The sequence below is a fragment of the Adiantum capillus-veneris genome, chromosome 29 (genome assembly GCF_014529385.1).
Source record: "Adiantum capillus-veneris isolate H3 chromosome 29, ASM1452938v2, whole genome shotgun sequence".
NCBI lineage: Eukaryota > Viridiplantae > Streptophyta > Polypodiopsida > Polypodiales > Pteridaceae > Adiantum > Adiantum capillus-veneris.
The window spans coordinates 3,300,079-3,327,955 of NC_140959.1; the positions used below are offsets into that span (position 1 = coordinate 3,300,079).

Sequence of the window (27,877 nt, forward strand, 5' to 3'; positions counted from 1 at the left end):
GCATTCTAGAGTGGCTTCTGAGAACAACATATAGTCAATCACGCTAGCACCATTGTGCTTTCTACATGTAAAGTCATTGGTGCCTTGCCATAGAGATACACCATTTGCAATGAGCATTCCGGTACTATTGCACATATGTAGAAGTGACTTTCCATAGTGATCCACTTCTTTTGCATCATTAGAACTTCGATTATACATGTATGAGTCATCCACTCTTCTTGATACATGCGGCATGTCGACTTGTTGTGTGTCGTGTTGTAACATATTTGTGCGAGCATTCATGTCTCCAAAAACAATGACTTCACCTTGATCCTTGTAATGAGCAATGTCTTCCTCTAGTTCAACAAAGGGCTGATCTCTATCCATATTCAAGCGAGCATAAAAGTTGGAGTCATAGTGAGGAATGTAGCAGCCGGCCACAAACATGACTTGACCATTTGGTGGGCTGATTTTCAGCCATAAGTAGCGTTTATACTTATCTTCTTTGACAATGGAAACATCTTTCAAACCCTTTTTGGTCATACATGCTACGCCTCCTTGGCCTCTTCGTTGCTTTGCATTTTTGGCCCACATCAAAGAATGTACATCGTATTTGTCAAATCCAAGAATTCGTTGCGCATCATGCTCCCATGTTTCGACAAGAAGTATCACATCGGAGTCATTGGTAAGCTCATCAATGCCAATTCCCGCATTCCATGGATACCCGTTACAATTCCAAAAGCTTATTCGCAAGCGTGAGTTGGTCTCATAGATCATGTGTCCCTATTTGTTGGGTGGACTTGCATCCTCCTCAAGTGACTTTTCTTCTTGAGATGATACCTTAACCTTCTTGCTTCTTTCCTCGTATGCTTTGCGACGTACATTTTGTTGCATAAGAGTGCGATCCTCATATACATTACAACCCGTTCCTTTGAGGTAGATCCAACCATTGTCAAGGATGATCTTTCTCTTTACCTCATCAGCCATGGTACATACAATAGGTCTTTCTCCCGAGCGAGGGACTCCTTGTTTTCCAACTCGATGTGCACCATAAGCCATGATTCCTGACATGCCAAAGTGTGTAGCAAAAAACTCTTCAATAGCAACCGCAAGAGATTGGGGTGTTTCCATGCTTTCCTCCTTGATTCCACGAATGACGATGTTCTTTGAGCGTTTTTGTCGTTCTTGCAATTCTTGAGTGTCCACATTCTCTACATTCTTTGCTTGGACAACGGCTTGCGTGATAGGAGATGTAGAAACCACATTATCCTTACATATATCAGCCCATGATTTGGATGCATTTCTCATCTCACATACATCATGTCGTATTGTATCTATCGTTTCCTCTTTCAATACATGATCACTCTCAACTTTGCTCAAGCGCTCTTTCACTATTTTCATGTCCACAAGAGAGCGTTTACATTCTTGAACTTCATTCTCAAGATGCATCAAGCGTGTTGTTTGCATTTCAAGAACCTTCTTGAGGTGCTCATTCTCCACAACGAGAACTCTTAAAGTACCATTCTCCATTGCAAGTGCGCGCAACTCTTCACCTTGCTTGTTGACGGTTTCTTGTAACGAGATCAAGTAAGCCATGATCATTGCTTCCGTAGAGAGAGAGAGAGAGAGAGAGAGAGAGAGAGAGAGAGAGAGAGAGAGAGAGAGAGAGAGATCTTGCGCCACCTTTGCAGGTACGTCGAGAGGAGAGAGGAGAGAGGGAGAGAGGGAGAGAGGGGGTCTGTGGGAGCGTGCTCTGCGTCGCAATGCGTGACAGCAGCAACAGAGTACCTGACCACACGATCCGGGTATGTGTTGTGTGTGTGTGTATGCGTTGTGTGGTAGCGTGCCTTTTGTCGTAGTGCACGACAGTAATAAGGTACCTTACCACACAATGGGAGTGTGTGTGTAAGCTGTTCTACGGAACAGTGCTTATTACGGGGGCATCACCTCGGTGACGCGGGGAAGATGGTGTCCTTGTGGTAAGTATTGGCTTACTATCTGGGTACTACGTCGGTAACGCGGCAAATCTAGTATCCTTATGGTAAGTCAACTTCCCTTCCCCTTTCCCAAAAAACATATGGTCATCGATCGGTAACGCGGCTATATGATGTTCGTATGTAGGCCATTGTTTCTCCTTAGATTCAGGCGGCACTCGATTGGTAACGCGGCTAATAGAGTGTCGTTTGTTAGAAGCATATATTTTTGCATAAATGTGGTGTTCAGGTTGTTAACCCAGCCGTACGAACGTCATATAATTTGTATGTGCATGTGCAGTTAATTTTTTAAGTATTAAGTATATAAAATTCTTGGTCGGTAACACGGCTATGAAGAGTATTTCATATACAAAATGTATGAATTGTTTGATTTTGTTGTTTTTAATTATCCATTTGAAATTATATACTAGCTAATCATATTCAAAAGAATACTTTATTCATCAATCATCGCTATTTTAAATGTTCCATTTATATAGAATACTTTATTCATCAATCATCACTATTTTACTTTATTCATCAATCATCGCTATTTTAAATGTTTCATTTATATAGAATACTTTATTTATCAATCGTCGCTATTTTAAATGTTCCATTTATATAAATTACATGTAAAAAATATTTGTACACAAATTGCATGTTTAATATTCGTTTTTAATCTTTTTAAAGGACTCTCAAGCATTATCGCTAGTTTTAATGCTTCATTTACATAAATTCTCTGCAAAAAATCTAAATACATACAATTTGCATGTTAAATATTCTTTTGTATATTTTAAAGAGCATCAATTATCATCGCTTTTTGATTGCTATATTTACATAAATTCTATGTAAAAAAGTGTGTGAACACAATTTGCTAGTCCAATTTGTATACTTCCAATGTTTTAAATGTTTTTGAAGATTTTAAGTCGGTGTGTGCTTTGTTTGAATTAGTATATGCGCACGAAGAAAAATATAAGTTAAAAATTCAATATATGCTGAAACGTTAAAGATCGTTAACATGTATTGTTTGATCTGAATTAAGTTCTTATAAACCATTTGTTTGAACTGCTTTTTACACGTGTAACAGATTGCAATTTTAAGTGAAGATTATATTCAATTTTTATCATTATTTCCATAATATTTGTTAAAGTCTTCAAGTGGTGGTTAAGAGTTTACCCGAGATAGTGTGAGAGTAGTAGTGTCATTCGCAACCATGAATTTGTATTTGATATGCTATTTTTATATTGTCCAGTGCAAATATGACGCTAGATCAAAAGAAATGTATTATGCGTTCCATTCATAAAGAATGTATTTTGGAAATCTCATCATGCATGTGCAGCTGATCGCATACAACAGATTAGTGAAAGCGATGTCTACATCAAAGACATCACTAGTGCTATATGGGACAATAAAGAGCGCAGGTTGCGACTTGAAGGCCAATACAAGTTGTTGAGTCCAGTTGGGATACAAGAATTTGACCCCTACCACAAGGTCAGGACAGTGTTGGGAAATATGAAAGTATGTTGCAGAGACTTAAAGGAAGATATCCTACCTGCTTGCGACATGTCAAAATTAGAGCTCTGGGATAAATTGTGGGAAGAACAGAAGGTAAAGATGAAGTGTGTGAAAGCGCACGACCAAGCAGCTTTACCCAAGAGATTGAAGATGGCCCAAGATGCGCAAGCAGCTTTGGGAGGTCGATCCGATGCCAGCGGCATTGGCACAATCATGCGCACTACTTTGAATGCAAAGTGTGCTCATCTTGTCGGCATCCCTCACGAATCCTTGGTAGAAGGTATGAGGATTGCAGCAGGCTCCTTCGGTGTGTACACATTGTACACTATCAAAGGCATCTCATTTTTTCCAGACCACATTACATATGTGGGAAAATGTTACAAGGGAGGGAGTGAGGCGAAATTTGACAGCTTGCAGACAGAGCAAGGAATGCAAACGCTTCACCCCTCCATTGTAAGGTACATTGGGTTTACTACAAAAGCTCCTTGGATCACAATATTCCCATACTACAATGGGGGTACCATGGGTGACATGATGTGTCGCTTACTGTTCACTCACGGATTGTTCAAATGCCACATGCATAGGCTACAACACGGTTGGAGGTCATTGCCTGTAGAAAACAACCCTATAAGAGAGATAGACACGGTGTGGATCAAAGCAGTGATCAAGCAGATGCCGACAATTTGTCATGCCTTAATCGACGGCGTTGCAGCTGCCCACTCGACCGGTATAGTGCACAGTGACCTGCGTCCATTCAATGTAATGTTGGACTTTACTCGCGCCAATAAACCCCGCGTCGGTATCACTGATTGGGGTATGATTCTGAGAACACCTCCTAAGCGCGTAGCAAATAATTATTTGTCTCCAAGCGCGCAGCTGGACGAAGCAGTTTTGAATGCACAGAGAGCAGGGAACGCCGAGATGGCTAAGCGACCGTAGATTGCTCCCGAACTATACGATCCATGGTGCGCAGACGCATACACAAAAGCCAGTGACATTTATGCATTGGGCTACATGTTCGATTTTGGAGTGCAGCCAGAGAATTTTATTTTCCAGACGAAGTTTTCCACCACCCGGATGAAGATGTTATGAGGGCTATTTGAATTAAAGTAGATTTTTGGATGAAGTTAAAAGAGCGGGACTAAAGAAGGAATGCTTCTGACGTGTTGATATTTTCAAAGAACATTTAAAGACAGACCCTAACCCTGTGCAACGTCCACTTGTTGAACTTGCACCATCATTTTATCCAATTTAAACATTTCTATGATATACATGTCTTGTCAAGTGTACGTATTCTTTTTTTTATTGAAGTGTATTATCTGGTTTGAAGTGGTTCACCTAATTGAGTCAATTATCTTTAGTAAATTATCTTTAATCATTTCAAATTTGTCATTTAACTGTCAATGTTTCAAATTTGCCTTCTGGTTCAATTAGTCGCATTTGAAGTGGTTTGATTTAGTGGATTCCGCGCAGTGTCCCAATGATGAGTGAGAATATATATTTGCCAATGATATTGAATATTTTCCACTCTGTTAACTGCAGATGTAAGAGAAAATGGCTGATCAAGAACAAGATATTGTCACCCAATCATTCCCTGATCATCAACAACAAGCGGCTGTTAATGCATTTCATCGCATGAAGTCTCTGGCACACGGCATGTCGGCACAACAAGCGATGCGTACTGCTCGCCGACTCTCAAAGTGGGCAAATCCAAACCATATACAGTGGAAAGAGATCAATAAAGAAGTGACAAAGGACATGATCAAGACAATATGGCCATGTGAGGACGCAGAGATCAAGAAAGGAAGGGGGAAGGTTTCGAAGTGCACCCATGATGGTATCAAAGATAACGCTGAGAGGATTTATTTGGAGGTTTATGGCCATCCCCTGCGCAATGCAGATTGTGCGCTATATTTTGCCAAAATGTTATATGTTCACTTTGTGTAACAGCGACCAGTAGACTTCTCGTCAAAGGAGACAACTGTTGCCACTCATGATTTAAGGGAGAGTTGTGTCACTTTCACCTGAGATGAGCTAGCATTGATAGTGGAAGGCGCTGACCTATAGTTAAAGAGAGAGAAGGATATTTACACGACACAGTTGGTAGAGAAAGATGCAAAAATAACACGCCTTTCTATAGCCACCCAGACACTGCAACCCTCATAAGTCCGGATGGAGAAAAGCATTCACCGCTTAAGTCAGGACGTTCAAACCCTAACACAACAAGTGAATCCAACACCTGTATAAGGGACACACATCAGCCACCTTGTCTTGCATCCGGAGTTGGTCCCCTCGTCTACTTCAGATGCATCCTCATCTTCCCAATGTCCAGTTTGCTACAAGAATTTTGATGGATGGAGTGGGTACTATACATTGACATGTGGTCACTATTATCATTAAGTTTGTCTTATTCGTTTGATGCAAAACAATAGTCGATTGGCAATATGTTCACAAGATATTCCACAAGGAATATATATTATGTTTGGCATGGAAAACGAATATAAATTCAAGTAAGCACGCCCAGATACCCCTAGCACAATTAGAAATCTGTTTGATAAGCAAGATGCTGCTTCAGGGCAACACAATTGAGATCGGCAAACTATTTAATATCACGACAAACTATGTACTATCGAGAATATGAAGCATTGTAATTACTCAAAACACATTTAAATACAAGGTCTTTTACAATGGTTTTTAACATTTACTCATTCTACTCTCAAGCTATATTGAATCAGTTGAGTTGTTATCTGGTTCTAAGTCTGAGTGTTGTGGTTCTCCTTGTAATTCAACCTCCACATGTATTATCAACTTCTCTTCTATTTCGTCTACAATGCATTGAGATACACCAACATTGAAATCTTCTTCATTTTTGTTTTGACAATCATACAACCAGGTTGCAATTTCCTCCTCGTAGCCAGCACTTTCGATGTGATTCAGTATCTTTTCATTGCAATATATATACACTAATTTCTCCGCTCTGTCTGCTAATAGTCTGTTGCAAATAGTGCTGTGAACATACTTGTACATACTCCAGTTTCTCTCTGAACTTGAATTTGCTGCACATTGTGCGAGTACTTTCATTGCAAGAGGACGTAAGATAGAGTAATGCTCTCAACCATTCATCATCCACCACTTCCATGCAGGTTGCTCTTTTGCCATTACCTGTACAAAATCATTCGCAAAAAGACCTTCTTTTAATCTAAATGCACTCATTTCTTTGATGCAATCAATTTTTTCCTGAACGTTGGAGTAGAACGTGTTGACCACGTGATAGAAATCGCCTACCACCTCTGTATTGGACATCAGATCTAAATTCCAATACTCTGGATTGAGCATGTAAGCCACACTATGGAGTGGACTATGAGCGCTCTTCCACCTTGCATGAAAATACTTAGCCAAAATTTTCTGCTGTTTGCCAGAGAATGGTAATCACTACTCCTTATCTACTACAGACTCTTTCAGCTCTTCAGCATTTTCAAGACTCTGTTGGACTGACCACCATCTCATCCACACTTTGCCCAAGTTTGGTGCCCTTTGATCAAGATTGCGGATCGCGAACATAACGGACATCATTACATGGTATGCATCCATTACACTCCTCCACCAAGCAACCTTGTTTACATTTCCACGTAGACATGTAATTTTATCTTTCATTGTTTCTTTCTGCTCAAGCTGCCATTCATCAAAGGCCACGCAATTGAATGTGTCAATCACAGCACATTTATTACGGAGAAGTGATTCCAAGGTATAAAAGTATGTGCAGAACCGAGTTTCAACAGGAAGTTTCAGCATCACTGACATGCGCATCCTATACAAATTGAGCACTCTCTGTCGTTTCAAGATAAATTTCACAACCTGACTTGCTGTATCAATTATTTTGGCGAACCATGTGGTTTCTTTGCTAGTGTACCAATCTTTCAGCACCAAGTTCAAGCTGTGCGTATTACAACCATTGGCAAAAATATGCGGAAAGCACTTCTTTATTAATTTACTGGCATTTTTACAATTCTTTGCGTTGTCCACCACAACTTGAACGACATGTTCAGCACCAATTTCTTTGATTACATCAATCAAGACCTCACAAATGTATTTGCCACTTTTAATTGCACCAGAACTATCAATCGCCTTTATAAATGTTTCTCCCCTTGGACACCAGCATTACATTGATCAATGGTCTTCTCTGAATATTTGACCAGCCATCACTCACAATCGTACATCCTGAAAGCGAAATATTTTCAAGTATTATTTTGCCAACATGGTCTTTGAATTCGATGTAATATTTGTCCAAGAAAACATTTCTTATCGTGTGATAAGAAGGACCTGAAAATCCTTGACCAAACTCACCGATTTTCTTCCAAGCAGCCTTCCAATGATTGCTGTCTACCATGACCAAAGAACTTTCAGTAAAGAATATTGCTTTGGCGAGTACTATTTCTGCTTCTTCTAGAGACTGCACTCGAAAGCTTTGATGTAATGATTTTTGACGCATTTGACAAAGTCCACGTTCATTGTGACGTTTAAAAAGAACAATGCCTAGAATTTCCTCTCCTTGCATAGGTTGTTCTCCAAGGTTAGTTGGATCCAATACAAGATCTGCGGAGTTAATATTTGACTCTGGGAACTCTTGATTCGAAGGCACATAGCTATATATCTGTCGTCTCTTGCCACCCTTTTTGGCGAGCTCTTCTCTCAAACGCTTTGCAACTGCAGGCGCCGGGAAAATGAAAGAGCCTGGCGGGTCCCGTAGGGAAATTAAAAAATCCCGGAGGGCTAACCAGTTCTATAGGTTTTTGCAGGTCAAAATCAAAGTCACGTTAACAATTAACGTGATCACGTGATTTTTTTGTGTAAATACTAAAGTTATTTACGTAATCATCCGATCTTGATTACATCAATGAAATCACTGAATATATGCCAATTGATACCCTGTCAACACACAAAGATCAATACATTCTTACATATCCCTAAAGAGCTACGCAAGAAGCTGGACCCCAAATCACACAAATGCATCGTCATTGGATAGAGAGATGGGCAAGATAGACAAATGGCCTATCGTTTCTAGCACGCAAAATTTCATTCACGACTCACAATTTATCTACAATGAATTGAAAATGCACAAACAACCTATCAAAGAGGTTTGAGTATTGTAAGGATAGATTTGAAAACGTAGCATCAACCGAGATCAAACAAACAGCTCAGTCTAAACATAAAGTGTTGTCCACGAAGGTTAGGCCAATCATCATTGAAGCTTCTTCTTAGTGGTGCATATTCCTTAAAAGCTCTACCAATGTCCACACAATCACAATTGGCATCTCTATTGCAACATTTAGAAAGTCATGCCACATGCGATCGTAAGTATTAGAATAAGAGAAATATATATATATATACATATATACATATTCAAAAACAAGCAGCAAAACGAGATGATAGAATCTGGACGACACTATAGTAAAATGCACTCAATCGAACCTTGTCCACCCTTCCATCCTCATCAGCAGTCTTATCTCCTCTTCAACATGCAAGCTGGAGTCGGCTCCACCTCCTCCTCTTCTTGGCAGATTGAGTCTTTTCGTTAGCATCTCTTCAAAGTCGAAGACATCAAATTCTGCAGCCAGCTTATCCATTCGTTGTCGCAAGCCTTCTTACACACTGAAGTATGGTAGGAGCAATGGTAGTTGTGGAGTTCGAGGCCATGAAAAGATGTTTGATGTAGATAGTGTGAAGCAAGCCCCTTCTCCCTTTCATCTATTCAGTTATCACTGCTTCCATTGGTTCTCGGTGCAATACAGTGACATGGCTATGCAGGAGCATTAGGTTGGTCCACAACAATGAGATCCTCAATGACTCAGTTGCTGCCTATAAAAGGAGTGCAAAGAAACAATAAGCATCTTGCTAGTCAAAAACCCTCTCAAGTTCATATCCTATTGCACTTTTCCTTTGCAGGCATTGTTCTCCTCTTCCACACCTATAAATTCTTTATCCCATTCCTTTCAAAATTAGCCTCTCTCAGACACACATGCACACAATGACTATTGTAGTTCTTTGCAAGTATATCTCGTTCACGTTCCATTGTTTGCACTCCTCAGTACACCCCAGAGAGAGAGAGAGAGAGAGAGAGAGAGAGCCTGCATATTGTGTGGGTGGAAGAGCAATGATAACACCCCAACAACAGTAATAACTGGAATAAGCCCAAGTATGCCCCCACTTGGCCAATACACACTTATTGACTCCTCGGTGTAATTGGCCGCAACGGTTAAGTTTTGTGACAGTGGCCATGTGCTACAACATGTAGAATCTCACAAAACGAGTTTTGCCATGGCACTTGTAAATTTGAAGATTTTTTAAGTAAATTAAAAAGTTAATGGTATATATTAAAAATTAGATGTGATATTACACTAAACCTAAGTTTTTCGAGCAGCCTCATTCTCCTCGTCTTCCTGCTCGTCAACGATAAGCCCTCAACTCCATCAACCATCGTCTTGCAGCCCCACTACCTCATGGCCCGATTATCGACCCTCAAGCAGCTTCTATCCTCTCTGAACAAATTGGCACTTAACTGTACTACGCTGTTGTGGAAATTCTAGAGAGAAGGCCATGGCGGCCATACATAGAGATAGATGACTGCATGCACAGATAGAGAGAGAGAAAGAGAGAGTGAGAACAGCGCGATAACTGCTTGCTCTTGTTGATCAATGATTGCGAGTACATTCTTATAAGCCTCAATAGGCGTGATCTGGAAAGGTGCAATCATTGAGTTGTGCCCCTTGGTTGCGGACAATATTGATGCCTGATTGGGCTTGTACTTCCAACACCCCCCCTCAAGCGCAATTGTGGCATGACAGAGGAAGTCTGTTTTATTTTGACACTGTGCTTAACTGCAACTACAATAGTGCGTTCTGTTTTTGTGGTTTGAAAACCGTGCGGTGCATAAATAGATTGGATACATTGTCGATGGCGAAGCTATCCAGGGTCAACGAAGAATTGGGATTCCCAGGTCTTCTTCTTCATCTTCATTGCGGCTCTGATACCATGTGGAAATTCTAGAGAGAAGGCCATGGCGGCCATACACACCTCTACATGACTGCATACACAGATAGAGAGAGAGAAAGAGAGAGTGAGAACGACACGATAACTGCTTGCTCTTGTTGATCAATGATTGCGAGTACATTCTTATAAGCCTCAACAGGCGTGATCTGGAAAGGTGCAATCATTGAGTTGTGCCCGTTGGTTGCTGGGCGGCGGACAATATTGATGCCCGATTGGGCTTGTACTTCCAACACCCCCCCTCAAGCGCAATTGTGGCATGACAGAGGAAGTCGGTTTTATTTTGACACTGTGCTTAACTGCAACTACAATAGTGCGTTCTGTTTTTGTGGTTTGAAAACCGTGCGGTGCATAAGTAGATTGGATACATTGTCGATGGCGAAGCTATCCAGGGTCAACGAAGAATTGGGATTCCCAGGTCTTCTTCTTCATCTTCATTGCGGCTCTTTGCTTAGCGCGCCTTTTCTTCTCAGGTTGCTTTGATGATGTCACCTTCATGGGCCCGGCATCTTTTCTTGCGCCTTTTTGGTCGTCACCATCTTTCCGCAAGATTTTATGCACGCTTTCCATGCTACGATCACCGTCAAAGAATTCGATGCACCATTCCCGAACAAGCTTGCGATGTTGTGTTAGGTTTGGCATAGGAACATGGCTTCCATAATTAATTTTACGTGAATATGAAAGTGAAACAGACGATAGCTTTGATATTGCCGATGGCTTTGAGAGAGTGCGTAGCAGATTTATGTGAGCGCGGTGGCAGGGCCGTTCCGGCTCTGATACCATGTGGAAATTCTAGAGAGAAGGCCATGGCGGCCATACACACCTCTACATGACTGCATACACAGATAGAGAGAGAGAAAGAGAGAGTGAGAACGACACGATAACTGCTTGCTCTTGTTGATCAATGATTGCGAGTACATTCTTATAAGCCTCAACAGGCGTGATCTGGAAAGGTGCAATCATTGAGTTGTGCCCGTTGGTTGCTGGGCGGCGGACAATATTGATGCCCGATTGGGCTTGTACTTCCAACACCCCCCCTCAAGCGCAATTGTGGCATGACAGAGGAAGTCGGTTTTATTTTGACACTGTGCTTAACTACAACTACAATAGTGCGTTCTGTTTTTGTGGTTTGAAAACCGTGCGGTGCATAAGTAGATTGGATACATTGTCGATGGCGAAGCTATCCAGGGTCAACGAAGAATTGGGATTCCCAGGTCTTCTTCTTCATCTTCATTGCGGCTCTTTGCTTAGCACGCCTTTTCTTCTCAGGTTGCTTTGATGATGTCACCTTCATGGCCCGGCATCTTTTCTTGCGCCTTTTTGGTCGTCACCATCTTTCCGCAAGATTTTATGCACGCTTTCCATGCTACGATCACCGTCAAAGAATTCGATGCACCATTCCCGAACAAGCTTGCGATGTTGTGTTAGGTTTGGCGTAGGAACATGGCTTCCATAATTAATTTTACGTGAATATGAAAGTGAAACTGACGATAGCTTTGATATTGGCGATGGCTTTGAGAGAGTGCGTAGCAGATTTATGTGAGCGCGGTGGCAGGGCCGTTCCGGCTCTGATACCATGTGGAAATTCTAGAGAGAAGGCCATGGCGGCCATACACACCTCTACATGACTGCATACACAGATAGAGAGAGAGAAAGAGAGAGTGAGAACGGCACGATAACTGCTTGCTCTTGTTGATCAATGATTGCGAGTATATTCTTATAAGCCGCAACAGGCGTGATCTGGAAAGGTGCAATCATTGAGTTGTGCCCGTTGGTTGCTGGGCGGCGGACAATATTGATGCCCGATTGGGCTTGTACTTCCAACACCCCCCCTCAAGCGCAATCGTGGCATGACAGAGGAAGTCGGTTTTATTTTGACACTGTGCTTAACTGCAACTACAATAGTGCGTTCTGTTTTTGTGGTTTGAAAACCGTGCGGTGCATAAGTAGATTGGATACATTGTCGATGGCGAAGCTATCCAGGGTCAACGAAGAATTGGGATTCCCAGGTCTTCTTCTTCATCTTCATTGTGGCTCTTTGCTTAGCGCGCCTTTTCTTCTCAGGTTGCTTTGATGATGTCACCTTCATGGGCCCGGCATCTTTTCTTGCGCTTTTATGGTCGTCACCATCTTTCCGCAAGATTTTATGCACGCTTTCCATGCTACGATCACCGTCAAAGAATTCGATGCACCATTCCCGAACAAGCTTGCGATGTTGTGTTAGGTTTGGCGTAGGAACATGGCTTCCATAATTAATTTTACGTGAATATGAAAGTGAAACAGACGATAGCTTTGATATAGGCGATGGCTTTGAGAGAGTGCATAGCAGATTTATGTGAGCGCGGTGGCAGGGATGTTCCGGCTTTGATACCATGTGGAAATTCTAGAGAGAAGGCCATGGCGGCCATACACCTCTACATGACTGCATACACAGATAGAGAGAGAGAAAGAGAGAGTGAGAACGGCACGATAACTGCTTGCTCTTGTTGATCAATGATTGCGAGTACATTCTTATAAGCCTCAACAGGCGTGATCTGGAAAAGTGCAATCATTGAGTTGTGCCCGTTGGTTGCTGGGCGGCGGACAATATTGATGCCTGATTGGGCTTGTACTTCCAACACCCCCCCTCAAGCGCAATTGTGGCATGACAGAGGAAGTCTGTTTTATTTTGACACTGTGCTTAACTGCAACTACAATAGTGCGTTCTGTTTTTGTGGTTTGAAAACCGTGCGGTGCATAAATAGATTGGATACATTGTCGATGGCGAAGCTATCCAGGGTCAACGAAGAATTGGGATTCCCAGGTCTTCTTCTTCATCTTCATTGCGGCTCTTTGCTTAGCGCGCCTTTTCTTCTCAGGTTGCTTTGATGATGTCACCTTCATGGGCCCGGCATCTTTTCTTGCGCTTTTATGGTCGTCACCATCTTTCCGCAAGATTTTATGCACGCTTTCCATGCTACGATCACCGTCAAAGAATTCGATGCACCATTCCCGAACAAGCTTGCGATGTTGTGTTAGGTTTGGCGTAGGAACATGGCTTCCATAATTAATTTTACGTGAATATGAAAGTGAAACAGACGATAGCTTTGATATTGGCGATGGCTTTGAGAGAGTGCGTAGCAGATTTATGTGAGCGCGGTGGCAGGGCCGTTCCGGCTCTGATACCATGTGGAAATTCTAGAAAGAAGGCCATGGCGGCCATACACACCTCTACATGACTGCATACACAGATAGAGAGAGAGAAAGAGAGAGTGAGAACGGCACGATAACTGCTTGCTCTTGTTGATCAATGATTGCGAGTATATTCTTATAAGCCTCAACAGGCGTGATCTGGAAAGGTGCAATCATTGAGTTGTGCCCGTTGGTTGCTGGGCGGCGGACAATATTGATGCCCGATTGGGCTTGTACTTCCAACACCCCCCCTCAAGCGCAATCGTGGCGTGACAGAGGAAGTAAGTTTTATTTTGACACTGTGCTTAACTGCAACTACAATAGTGCGTTCTGTTTTTGTGGTTTGAAAACCGTGCGGTGCATAAGTAGATTGGATACATTGTCGATGGCGAAGCTATCGAGGGTCAACGAAGAATTGGGATTCCCAGGTCTTCTTCTTCATCTTCATTGCGGCTCTTTGCTTAGTGCGTCTTTTCTTCTCAGGTTGCTTTGATGATGTCACCTTCATGGGCCCGGCATCTTTTCTTGCGCTTTTATGGTCGTCACCATCTTTCCGCAAGATTTTATGCACGCTTTCCATGCTACGATCACCGTCAAAGAATTCGATGCACCATTCCCGAACAAGCTTGCGATGTTGTGTTAGGTTTGGCGTAGGAACATGGCTTCCATAATTAATTTTACGTGAATATGAAAGTGAAACAGACGATAGCTTTGATATAGGCGATGGCTTTGAGAGAGTGCATAGCAGATTTATGTGAGCGCGGTGGCAGGGCCGTTCCGGCTCTGATACCATGTGGAAATTCTAGAGAGAAGGCCATGGCAGCCATACACCTCTACATGACTGCATACACAGATAGAGAGAGAGAAAGAGAGAGTGAGAACGGCACGATAACTGCTTGCTCTTGTTGATCAATGATTGCGAGTACATTCTTATAAGCCTCAACACGCGTGATCTGGAAAGGTGCAATCATTGAGTTGTGCCCGTTGGTTGCTGGGCGGCGGACAATATTGATGCCTGATTGGGCTTGTACTTCCAACACCCCCCCTCAAGCGCAATTGTGGCATGACAGAGAAAGGCGGTTTTATTTTGACACTGTGCTTAACTGCAACTACAATAGTGCGTTCTGTTTTTGTGGTTTGAAAACCGTGCGGTGCATAAGTAGATTGGCGAAGCTATCCACGGTGAACGAAGAATTGGGATTCCCAGGTCTTCTTCTTCATCTTCATTGCGGCTCTTTGCTTAGCACGCCTTCTCTTCTCAGGTTGCTTTGATGATGTCACCTTCATGGGCCCGGCATCTTTTCTTGCACTTTTATGGTCGTCACCATCTTTCCGCAAGATTTTATGCACGCTTTCCATGCTACGATCACCGTCAAAGAATTCGATGCACCATTCCCGAACAAGCTTGCGATGTTGTGTTAGGTTTGGCGTAGGAACATGGCTTCCATAATTAATTTTACGTGAATATGAAAGTGAAACAGACGATAGCTTTGATATTGGCGATGGCTTTGAGAGAGTGCGTAGCAGATTTATGTGAGCGCGGTGGCAGGGCCGTTCCGGCTCTGATACCATGTGGAAATTCTAGAGAGAAGGCCATGGCGGCCATACACACCTCTACATGACTGCATACACAGATAGAGAGAGAGAAAGAGAGAGTGAGAACGGCACGATAACTGCTTGCTCTTGTTGATCAATGATTGCGAGTACATTCTTATAAGCCTCAACAGGCGTGATCTGGAAAGGTGCAATCATTGAGTTGTGCCCGTTGGTTGCTGGGCGGCGGACAATATTGATGCCCGATTGGGCTTGTACTTCCAACACCCCCCCTCAAGCGCAATCGTGGCATGACAGAGAAAGTCGGTTTTATTTTGACACTGTGCTTAACTGCAACTACAATAGTGCGTTCTGTTTTTGTGGTTTGAAAACCGTGCGGTGCATAAGTAGATTGGATACATTGTCGATGGCGAAGCTATCGAGGGTCAACGAAGAATTGGGATTCCCAGGTCTTCTTCTTCATCTTCATTGCGGCTCTTTGCTTAGCGCGCCTTTTCTTCTCAGGTTGCTTTGATGATGTCACCTTCATGGGCCCGGCATCTTTTCTTGCGCTTTTATGGTCGTCACCATCTTTCCGCAAGATTTTATGCACGCTTTCCATGCTACGATCACCGTCAAAGAATTCGATGCACCATTCCCGAACAAGCTTGCGATGTTGTGTTAGGTTTGGCGTAGGAACATGGCTTCCATAATTAATTTTACGTGAATATGAAAGTGAAACAGACGATAGCTTTGATATAGGCGATGGCTTTGAGAGAGTGCATAGCAGATTTATGTGAGCGCGGTGGCAGGGCCGTTCCGGCTCTGATACCATGTGGAAATTCTAGAGAGAAGGCCATGGCAGCCATACACCTCTACATGACTGCATACACAGATAGAGAGAGAGAAAGAGAGAGTGAGAACGGCACGATAACTGCTTGCTCTTGTTGATCAATGATTGCGAGTACATTCTTATAAGCCTCAACACGCGTGATCTGGAAAGGTGCAATCATTGAGTTGTGCCCGTTGGTTGCTGGGCGGCGGACAATATTGATGCCTGATTGGGCTTGTACTTCCAACACCCCCCCTCAAGCGCAATTGTGGCATGACAGAGAAAGGCGGTTTTATTTTGACACTGTGCTTAACTGCAACTACAATAGTGCGTTCTGTTTTTGTGGTTTGAAAACCGTGCGGTGCATAAGTAGATTGGCGAAGCTATCCACGGTGAACGAAGAATTGGGATTCCCAGGTCTTCTTCTTCATCTTCATTGCGGCTCTTTGCTTAGCACGCCTTCTCTTCTCAGGTTGCTTTGATGATGTCACCTTCATGGGCCCGGCATCTTTTCTTGCGCTTTTATGGTCGTCACCATCTTTCCGCAAGATTTTATGCACGCTTTCCATGCTACGATCACCGTCAAAGAATTCGATGCACCATTCCCGAACAAGCTTGCGATGTTGTGTTAGGTTTGGTGTAGGAACATGGCTTCCATAATTAATTTTACGTGAATATGAAAGTGAAACAGACGATAGCTTTGATATTGGCGATGGCTTTGAGAGAGTGCGTAGCAGATTTATGTGAGCGCGGTGGGAGGGCCGTTCCGGCTCTGATACCATGTGGAAATTCTAGAGAGAAGGCCATGGCGGCCATACACACCTCTACATGACTGCATACACAGATAGAGAGAGAGAAAGAGAGAGTGAGAACGGCACGATAACTGCTTGCTCGTGTTGATCAATGATTGCGAGTACATTCTTATAAGCCTCAACAGGCGTGATCTGGAAAGGTGCAATCATTGAGTTGTGCCTCTTGGGTGCTGGGCGGCGGACAATATTGATGCCCGATTGGGCTTGTACTTCCAACAACTGTCGTCCTCCTTGTAGCTTACTGGCGTTGTGTACGTCCGGACCTCGAAATATGTAGCGGGAGGGAAGCAGTGGCCCTGCTCCAAGGGTGATGGCGTAGCCCTTGGAAATCAATGCCTGTCTCAACGAACTTTTTGAGGAGCAGAAAACGCGCTTTGTGAGCGTTGTAAAAATACTTGAGATGCTCATACTGTAACTTTCCCGTATCATCCCACACCTTGGATACGTCATGAAGCCACCTTGGAGGCGGCCCAAGAATGCCGTCAATTGTAGGCACCTCCGCATCTTGCTTGTCTGCGAAAAACGGTAATTCTGTGTGTGTGTGTGTGTGTGTGTGAGAGAGAGAGAGAGAGAGAGAGAGAGAGAGAGAGAGAGAGAGAGACGTCTCCAATACATGTTGCATGTACATACATATAAGTAACAGGAGCAAGAGCAAGCACGAAAATTACCTGCTACGGGCACCCTCGTCCCTGTTGGCAATAAACAAATCCTAGTCTATTATTATTATCGAATATACCTATGTAAACTCATTAACGAATGAACATATCGAAGCGTCACAACCTGAAATGAAAAGGCAGAACGCTTCCTGTAAATAACTAACGAACGCGAGCAATAAGATACAGAACTCGTTTACACAGATCAAGCTGTCATGTGTCAACTTCATCGTCTCTGCAACTCTGATAAGATTCATACTTATGTTTTCTAGTCATACATCTATGTTCTGTTATATATAGTCGTCAACATGGTATCAATCGCTGACGACTGCTAACTTTCTGCTCTCGTAGCCCTCTCGCTTCCTGCTGCTGCAGACTTCGCCTCTTGATTTGATCCGGACCTATCAAGAAGTCATGGCTGCGGCATCAACTTCCTCCACACACAAAATTTTACTAAATCGAAAAGCTTCAGGGCAGTAATTATCTTCCGTGGAGTCTTCGCATCAAAATGGTCCTCGAGAAAGCTGGAAATTGGGAGGTCACTGATGGATCTGAACTTGACCCTGCAAAACAACCTATTGCAGCCGGTGCCCAACCTCCTACTGATGACGAGAAAGCGGCGTGGAAGAAGAAAGACCTCAAGGCCAGAACAGAGATCATCATGCACCTTGGTGATCGACAACTTCAACTTGTTCGAACATTGGAAACTGCCTACGAAATGTGGGAACTTCTCAAGACACAGTATCAACAAACCAATATTGTCTCCCGTGTCCTCATCCACAAACAACTCAATGAGATACAGATGGCTTCATACCCTACAACTGAGGCATTTCTTGAAGCTTGGTAGGCTGCCAATGACAATTTACTGATTGCCGGACTCCACCTCCCTGAGGAGGTCCAAGTAAATATTTTGCTTGCAGCTTTACCTGATTCATGGCAATCTTTTGTTTCTCAGCATGCTAATACACCTAACTTAAAGCTAACTACCTTGCTGGCAAATATAAGACAGGAAGATCAGATTCGGAACAGGGGTAGAAACACCATAGCCTCCACAAGTACCCCTCTAATTACTCCTCAAGCCATGATTGCTGGTGGTTATCGCCCAAACTTCCGCTTTCGACCACATCCATTCAACCCTCGTCAATCCCAAATGTTTACTCCAACAACTCAACAAACTCGACCCGGAATGCGGACATCACGTCCTTCAATGCAACCGCTGTTCAATCCCTCTTGTTTTCGCAACTCAATGCGACCTTCTCCTTCCACCAATAATACTAATGCTCCTGTCTGTAATTTCTGCCATTGCAGAGGCCATACTGAGAGACAATGTCGCACTAAAAGACGCCAATTTCGTAATGCTTCCAGCCCTCGACTGGATGCAAACTTGGCCTATTCTGCTGATGATGTGACTGAAGATGTTACTACCATGCACCTCTATGCTGCGATAGCCAGTCCACCTGGTGATGCTGATGCTTGGTACCTTGATACTGGTGCCACTCACCATATGACGGGCACCCAAGAGTGGTTACACGACTACCAACCTACTTCATCTCTTGAGGTTCGCCTGGGAGATGATTCCTTATACCAAGCTGTTGGAAAAGGGGATTTACATTTGCAGCTACCTACGGGTGCTACTACTGTTATTCCAAATGTGTACTATGTCCCCGGCTTAATGAAGCACCTTCTTTCTGTCAATGAACTGACAAGCCATGCTACTTCAGTGGAGTTTCAACACAACTTCTGTGTGATTAAAACTCCTTCTCCTTCTGGTGTTCCCACACACCTCATTTGTCCCAAGCGAGGACGTCTCTATCCCCTAGGATTGGTTGTTATTCGTCCTAGCATGGAGCTATATGCTGCTAATAGCACTCAAGATGAGGAGACCTTACTATGGCACTATCAGTTGGGTCATCCTCATGTACAAGCAATGCGTACTCTAAAAACACACCATATGGTGGAAGGCTTTAATCCCAAACTGAGCCACATTTCCTTATGTGAGGCATGTATCTTTGGCAAGATGACCAGAACCAAATTTCCTAGATCCAAGAGCAAGACTAAAGGTACCTTGGAACTTATTCATTCTGATTTATGTGGACCTATGCCCACTACTTCACTTACCGGCTCTTCTTACCTTCTCACGTTTATTGATGATTGGTCCAAGTACACTGTTCTGTACTTTCTCAAGAAGAAATCAGAAGTGCTTACTCATTTCAAGCACTACAAAACTTTTGTCGAGCGGCAGCTGAATAAGCAACTTCGAAGCATTCGCACTGACAATGGCGGTGAGTATATCTCGAATGAGTTTACAGCTTACTGTACTAAAGAGGGTATTTTCCATCAGTTTACAGTTCCCTACTCTCCCCAACAAAATGGGGTGGCTGAGAGAAAGAATCGCACCCTGCTTAATGGGGTGCGCGCTATGCTGCAAACTGCGGGACTTTCACAATCTTTCTGGGAAGAAGCTGCTGCTACAGCATGCTATGTATAAAACCGACTGCCTACTCGTACTTTGCCCAATAAAACTCCCTACGAGCAATGGTATGGTGAGAAACCTGACGTTTCTAATATTCGTATATTTGGCACGCCTTGTTACACTCTAATTCCACCTGAGAAGCGTGACAAACTCTCCTCGCATGCTGAGCGAGGTATTCTCGTCGGATACAGTGATCGTTTTGGAGTGAAAGGTTACCGCATCTATGACCCTAAAGCAAGAACATTCTTTTTCAGCAGAGATATTCTTTGCCAAGAACATTTGCTGATTGTAAGTCCTCATGGCAGTGAGCAACTGCCCCATACAACGACTAATGCTTCTCCTTCTGCTGGTCCCAGCCAGTCTCATGTTACAGGCCCATCTTGGAGCTATGTTGAGACGTCTTCTACTGTACCACAACCTGCTCATATACCTGGTGAACCACCTCCACTAGTTGCTCCTCCTATCGCTCCAGTACTTGCATCTCAGCCTGTTACACCTGCTCGCCCAGAAGTGGTGTCTCCTGTCCTACTTTCCCCAATTGCTGGTCTTCGCCCACATCCTTCCTCCCCTTCAATACCTCGAAGTCTTCATCATCATCAGGCTACTCATTCACACATGCCCTCTGAGAGGGTGTTACCTACTGCAATTCCGAGAGTTCCTCATAATCGATTTACACGCCTAAATTATGAATCTCCCGTATTTAAACCCACAAATGCCCCAAGCTTTTCTCGAGTTTAGTCTCATAGTAACTCAAGAGCTCATTTACCGTCTACACAACAGTCCACACATCCCACCCATACTACTTCTCAATCTCCTGAACCAAGTAAAAAGGGAACTTACTGCTCAATTTCGCATGAGTGATGGGGGGAACTTAGTTACATCTTAGGCATGCAAGTACTTAGGCATCGCCCAACACATACATTGCATATCACTCAAGCAAAATTTGCAGAAGATATAGTGAGGAAATTTAACACTAATATGAAAAAGCATTGCTGGACACCACTACCACTCATACAACAAGGAACCTATAACTTACTAAATACAAATACAGCATTATGGGTACATGATCCTCTTTCTAAAGAATTTAGAAGCATTCTTGGAAGTATTCGCTACCTAGTTACATGCACTCGTCCTGATCTTGCTTATGCATCCGGCATGCTCTCACGCTATATGCACTCTCCGTGACATGAACATCTCATGCTTGCTGAACGATTGCTGCAATATGTAAACACGACGCGTGATTTTGGTATTACCTTTAAAAGAGATAATACACGCAATGGTATTCAAGTTACAGGCTATACAGATGCTGATTGGGCAACAGATAGAAAGTCGAGACATTCAATTGGTGGGTTTGTATTTCTTCTATCGGGTGGCGCTATATCTTGGAAGAGTAAGCGTCAAGCAACAATCTCCCTATCAAGTACTGAATCTGAGTACAAGGCAGCTTCTGAAGCAACAAAGGAAGCATTGTGGATCAAGAACTTTCTAACTGAACTTGGTTTCTTTGTGAATATTCCAATCACTATATATTCAGATTCTATGTCTGCGATAGAATCATCCAGGAAGGCTAGACAATCTGATAAACTTAAGCATATTGACATTGCTAACCATTTTGTGAGAGAGCAGGTTGAAGCAAGAAATATTACACTGGTCTACAAGCCAACTAAGGAAAATGCTGCTGACATTTTTACAAAGAGCCTTAGTGCACCGCAACACCACAAATGTGCAAAGACTTCAGGGATGGAGTTTACAGAATAACTGAGTATTTGTTTATGGGGGGGTGTTGGCAATAAACAAATCCTAGTCTATTATTATTATCGAATATACCTATGTAAACTCATTAACGAATGAACATATCGAAGCGTCACAGCCTGAAATGAAAAGGCTGAACGCTTCCTGTAAATAACTAACGAACGTGAGCAATAAGATACAGAACTTGTTTACACAGATCAAGCTGTCATGTGTCAACTTCATCGTCTCTGCAACTCTACTCTGATAAGATTCATACTTATGTTTTCTAGTCATACATCTATGTTCTGTTATATATAGTCGTCAACAGTCCCCTGCTGGCCAACTTCAGCGAAGTGAATACGTGTTGAGCACGTCGCTGCTGAACCCACCCAGAAGCAAACCCAAGGCAGCCCAAACTTGCTCGCAATGGCATCGCTCCAGCCTATTAAGTTGTCTGTCCAAACAAACGCCACTTGCTGCTCTTCCATGATGTTGGAGATGAGTTGCTCCATTGGCTCCTTCATGGTTTGGGCTGCCATATTGAATGCCTCCATAGCAGACAAGTGGGCATGCGCTTTTGGTGCGCATCCACCTTCGACATGCACCATGCGAAATGGCATGCCGTCCCTTCTGTTTCTGATGTCCTTGTGTATGCAAGTGTTTTTCTTCATGATTTGTGTCATCGTCATACTTCCCCTCTTGTACATGGTGACGTCCCCCAAGGTGATGTGTGTTGATGGTGTGGGCATGGCCATTGGCCTGTGGAGAACCCTTGGCTTCACCACACAGCCACAATCGACGTTGTTGGTGCAGATCCCGTAGGTTTTCTAAACCCTCATGGAATTGGGAAAAGACAGTGTTCAATAAAACCTCTGGTTCATACAAATCTGCAAAAGCGAGAAATCACACATGCTCCTACCAGGAGGGCATTAATCAAAGAGGCGCGACAAGCTATGACACCACGCTCTAACTGTACTAATTTGTAAAGGAGTTTACTAAATGGTGAGCGCTCCCTCCTTGGATGATTATAGTCATGTGCCTCCCTGCAAAGTGACATACTCCTTGACACTTCTGCAATGGCGTAATATGTAAAAGGCATGTCAGCAGAGCTAGGGCCACTACCTTTATGCCCTTTTCACCACTCCCAAGCCTGGAAAAATTTACCCCGTCTGTACCTTGAAGTCTCACAAAAATATCAATTTCTGCCTCCTTAGGAGGTTGACGAGGAGCACCATCAGGCTTTTCACACAATGCCGAGAGGTTCTCTAGAGTCGAATTTATCTGATATGGGAGCTTAAGCCTTGTAATTGGCTGCAAAGCTGAGTAGCCCGGTAAAAAGCGCTCAATAGACATACCAAAGTTGGATTTGAGGGCTCTTTCAGCCACCACTGACAAGGACTCATTCACTGCAGCAACCTGCTTTTTCATCTCATCAAGCAGCTTCTGCTTGCCCTCTTCAACCTTCGTGTCAACCGCTTCAACTTCCTTGCGTAGCATGTCAAACTTCCCTTCAAACCTCGTCATCGCCATGATCAGTAACTCCTTCGCGGTCTTGTGTCTTCCTTTGTGGTCGATTATGCGGTGCCATTCTTCTTCTGGATCGATCTTATCCTCCTCTGATCTATCCCCCGTTGCCTCCTCTTTCCCAAGAGCGATTTTCGCCAGATCTGAGACAGACTTATCGACCCCCTTGCTGAAACACAAAGGATCCGGCGCTGAAACAATATCCACAAGCTGATGCTGCCCCATTGCCTCCTCTCTCCCAAGAGCAATTTTCTCCAGCTGATTGGAGACAGACATGTCAACCCCCTTGCCGAAACTCAAAGGATCGGGCTCTGAGATAATATCCACAGGCTGATGCTCCTCCATTGCCTCCTCTCTCCCAAGAGAGACAGACTTGTTGTGGGAATAATTAATCCACATCATCACACAGTTATATACACAAGAATGGGCCGTTATAGGCACAACTACCCGAATTCCTAGGAACCTCATATGACATCTGTAACCGGCCTATAACGGCCCATTCTTGTGTATATAACTGTACCTCCGGTAATGGAACAATATCGCCTTGGCCACGCTTCTTGCCATCATCTTCTCACTCTCTCTCTCTCTCTGCGTATCGCTCTCTCAGTGAGCACCCTATCTCAAGCTCTCTCAGTGAGTTCCCTTTGTCTCACACTTGTTAGCGTCCCCCTTGCTGAGACTCAAAGGATCCTCTGAGACAATATCCACAACTACCTGATGCAAGTCCTCGCCTTCGTTATGACTAGATTCAGCCATAACCAGAGAAGGGCCATAATCTGTTACTGTAAAGTCCTCACCTTCTGTAGGTGTCAACAGCCCTAGCGTTTTCAGTTGCTCATGCTCCTTCTTGGACAGTGACAGTTGAAACTGCTCATAGCATGGTTCTGGACCATCTACGTGCAGACAGTCACTCTCTAGAGTAAATCTCAATCCTGGAGTTGCACAAAATGCGGGCCACCAGATGACCTCCTCCCCCTTTGGAAACGGGTAAAATGCTGGTGCAAACAACTCAGGCTTAAAATTGAAGCAGATGAGCTTGGCGTCTTCGATCATTCTGCAAAAGGTATCCATCTCCATCTCCTGTTGGTCCCAACTATGCAAGTCAAGGTATGACACCATCTTCTTTGCAGGCATGGCACCCCTCGTCTTTCCTCTACTCCTCTTCGGCGCCATATTCGTTACAGTGCCTCAAGTTCTCTGTGAGAGAGCAGTATGAATGCCCACCATATTAAACCATACCCGAGCCTCAACTACGTAGGTCAAGGTATGACACCATCTTCTTCGCAGGCATGGCACCCGTCGTCTTTCCTCTACTCCTCTTCGGCGCCATATTCCTTACAGTGGTATGCATGCCCGCCATATTACACCATACCTGAGCCTCAACTGTGCAGGTCAAGGTATGACACCATCTTTTTCTCTCTACTCCTCTTCGGTGCCCGCCAATTTACACCACTAGTACGGCCGGCAGCCTTTCTCTCTCCCTCTTTATCGCATGCACAGGAGCTTCTTATTTTTGGACTTTAGCCTTTACACGTCGACACATCTACAGGCTAAAGTCCAAAAATAAGAAGCTCCTGTGCATGCGATAAAGAGGGAGAGAGAAAGGCTGCCGGCCGTACTAGTGGTGTAAATTGGCGGGCACCGAAGAGGAGTAGAGAGAAGAAGATGGTGTCATACCTTGACCTGCGCAGTTGAGGCTCAGGTATGGTGTAATATGGCGGGCATTCATACCACTGTAACGAATATGGCGCTGAAGAGGAGTAGAGAAAAGACGACGGGTGCCATGCCTGCGAAGAAGATGGGGTCATACCTTGACCTGTGCAGTTGAGGCTCGGGTATGGTTTATTATGGTGGGCATTCATACTGCTCTCTCACAGAGAACTTGAGGCACTGTAACGAATATGGCGCCGAATAGGAGTAGAGGAAAGACGAGGGGTGGGGGTGCCATGCCTGCAAAGAAGATGGTGTCATACCTTGACTTGCGTAGTTGGGACCAGCAGGAGATGGAGATGGATGCCTTTTGCAGAATGATTGAAGACGACAAGCTCATCTGCTTCAATTTTAAGCATGAGCTGTTTGCACCAGTATTTTACCCCTTTCCAAAGGGGGAGGAGGTCATCTGGTGGCCCGCATTTTGTGCAACTCCAGGATTGAGATTTACTCTAGAGAGTGACTGTCTGCACGTAGATGGTCTAGAACCATGCTATGAGCAGTTTCAACCGTCATTGTCCAATAAGGAGCATGAGCGACTGAAAACGCTAGGGCTGTTGACACCTACAGAAGGAGACGACCTTACAGTAGCAGATTCTGGCTGTTAGTATAGATACCTGAGCCTCAAGGCACTGAGGGCCTTGGCCCTTGAGTACGTTCCCCTTTCGTGCAAGCTTAAGCATTCCTTTTCATGCGTGAGAATGTGAGGAGGGCTAGTTTCACCAAACTTTGAAACTGATCGTGTGGAGGGCTATTTTGTTTTGAAGACTAAGGCCAACCATGTGCAATTCTTGATGATGTTTCTTGCATGCTTGGATGCATATGGTGAAGCTAACTGTGGTTGCATCAAAGAAAGGGATTAGTGTGGGTGACCTTATTGTCATGGAAGAATTGATTGCACAACAATGGGTGTCAAGTTAAGGTCATTCTTTCCAACCTTGATAAGGTGGAAGCATGGAGAATGATATCCTCTTCATTCTTCTTGTTAAGAAAGATGTTGCCTTTATGCACCTTACAAAGGACAGATTCTACATCCGCTTTCCATGTGTAAAAGGGACAACATGACATTGCCACATGCCTCTTTTTAAGGAAAATAAAAATAGATCTAAAGCTACTTGCATTAGGTCTTATAGATAGCAATTCTTATGGATTGAAGATTCTCTGTGTATAACAACCACAATGTAACAATCCCCAATCTCGAATGGTTAGGTGTTTGACCTACAAATTTGAATAAATTTAAGATTCTTGAGCAGTGTCACTTTGCAATGACCGGCCAGGATATTAAGATGGGCAAGGACTTATTGGAAGAAGACTTTATTAAGAAAGATACAGATTGATATGCAGAGCTAGAGAATTAGAAGATCGATTTTTTTGCCTTTTAATGTTTAGAGAGAGAAAGAGATCTAGGCCAATGAGAGGAGGGATTCCATTATGGAACCTTCGTTTTAAAAATTGCTTTTGATTCTCTAAAATGAATTTTCTTTGAGCCAAAATCTAAGGTAACTTTTCATTATGTAGGCTTTCTACCTCAAGAAGGTCTCTTTCATTGACCCAAAATAGTTCTTGAATTTTCTCACAGCCTTCTTTTTCCTCCTATTCCCACCTCTATCCTCCTCTCGCCACCTTCTTCTCCCTCCTCTTCCTGTTGTTCTCTCTTCACCTTCATCTTTTGTGCGCCCTTTTAGAACTCTTGAAGCAATGGAGTCTATCTATACTAAATGCCCTAGCTCATCCACTGAAACCATCACCACTTATGCCACATTAGAGAAGCACAACTAGTGGATCCGAATATCCATAACCAAGGGTAGCTAGATTATAATGGAACAAAGTAGGAGAAGAAAAGTCTCATCCAAAAATCCATTCTTATTTGGAAAGGGAGAGTAAAAGATTTTAGACCTTTTGGAGCTAAGAAGACAGTGAAGGAGGTTTTAGTGTAGCATGTTTACATGCACAAGGAACTTCACCTCAAAATCTTGCTCTGCATAGAGCTAATTGTAAGTGGTTCATATATACATACTAGATTATTTTCACATCAGCTCTTCCTCTATCCCGACCAGTATCTCCTTGGTACTTGTCTCTATCACCTACAACCCTGGTGTTGGTCTCGTTCTCTTTGGAGCCACTCGCTCCTTTAGTCTTCAATATGATCATAGATAAGTCCTTGCCTTTCTTAAAGTGATGAATCCTTATGCCACAGTTATTCCATAGATTCCCGTATGCCTTACAATATGTGCATTAAAAACATTCATCTGACGGATGATCTCTAGATTTACAATGTGAACTCTAGGTTTCTAGTTTAGTCACTGAAGATCTAGTTTAGCCATATCAACAACGTGCTTGGACATTTCTTCTAGCTTCTTCATCCAGGACCCCTTCTTGCTACTCTTAGCTTTATCATCCGAATCGGTGTCTAATGAGTTGGAACTAGAAGTAGACTAGACTCTTCAATGGTCATCTCAATGTCACTGGAATTCCTTCTGCTTTTGTGTCCGTTTTCATTTTTCAGATGTTGTTCTAATTTTAGAGCTCACTATACTCGATCATTAATTTTTTGTTGGGGTCGGAACCTCCTGTTTCTAAGCTTTTTACTTCTCAACCATATTCGTTACAGTGCCTCAAGTTCGACACACCTTCTTTCCTGCTATCTAAAAAGAGGAAAATCTATCTCCTCATTGTGTAAGTCCTGCCTCACTTTGTGCAATGTGTACATGGTTGTTATCTTCAAAGTTGCCAGAGCTGTTCAAGTTCATCCACACATCAATGTCTAGGATAGGTTTCTCATGAAAATCATCCATGTTTTGATTAAAAGAAGGGACCAAGTCACCCCCCACATGATGCCATCGACTATAAACAAATGATACAATGAATTTTTGGGTATTGATCATGTATATATAGATAATGGAACCAGATTGCATTAACTGTATCATTGT

General features: G+C 43.4%; 1 protein-coding gene and 2 pseudogenes across 1 annotated transcript; 2 read left to right on the forward strand and 1 right to left on the reverse strand.

Annotated features, from left to right (window-relative positions):
- Positions 1 to 17,094: 17,094 nt before the first annotated feature.
- On the reverse strand, positions 17,095 to 22,468 carry LOC147418660 (uncharacterized; annotated as a pseudogene).
- LOC147418661 (uncharacterized) lies at positions 17,924 to 18,356 on the forward strand. The gene has a single exon (XM_086505698.1). The coding sequence runs from the start codon at positions 18,018 to 18,020 to the stop codon at positions 18,354 to 18,356; it is 339 nt and encodes a 112-aa protein (XP_086361824.1). The 5' UTR covers positions 17,924 to 18,017.
- Positions 22,469 to 25,138: 2,670 nt separating the features above from the next.
- On the forward strand, positions 25,139 to 26,305 carry LOC147418662 (DNA topoisomerase 6 subunit A-like; annotated as a pseudogene).
- Positions 26,306 to 27,877: the final 1,572 nt, after the last annotated feature.

Excerpts from the sequence above, each read along its gene's own strand:
- LOC147418661 (XM_086505698.1), top strand. The coding sequence starts at position 18,018 with ATGGTCCTCGAGAAAGCTGGAAATTGGGAGGTCACTGATGGATCTGAA.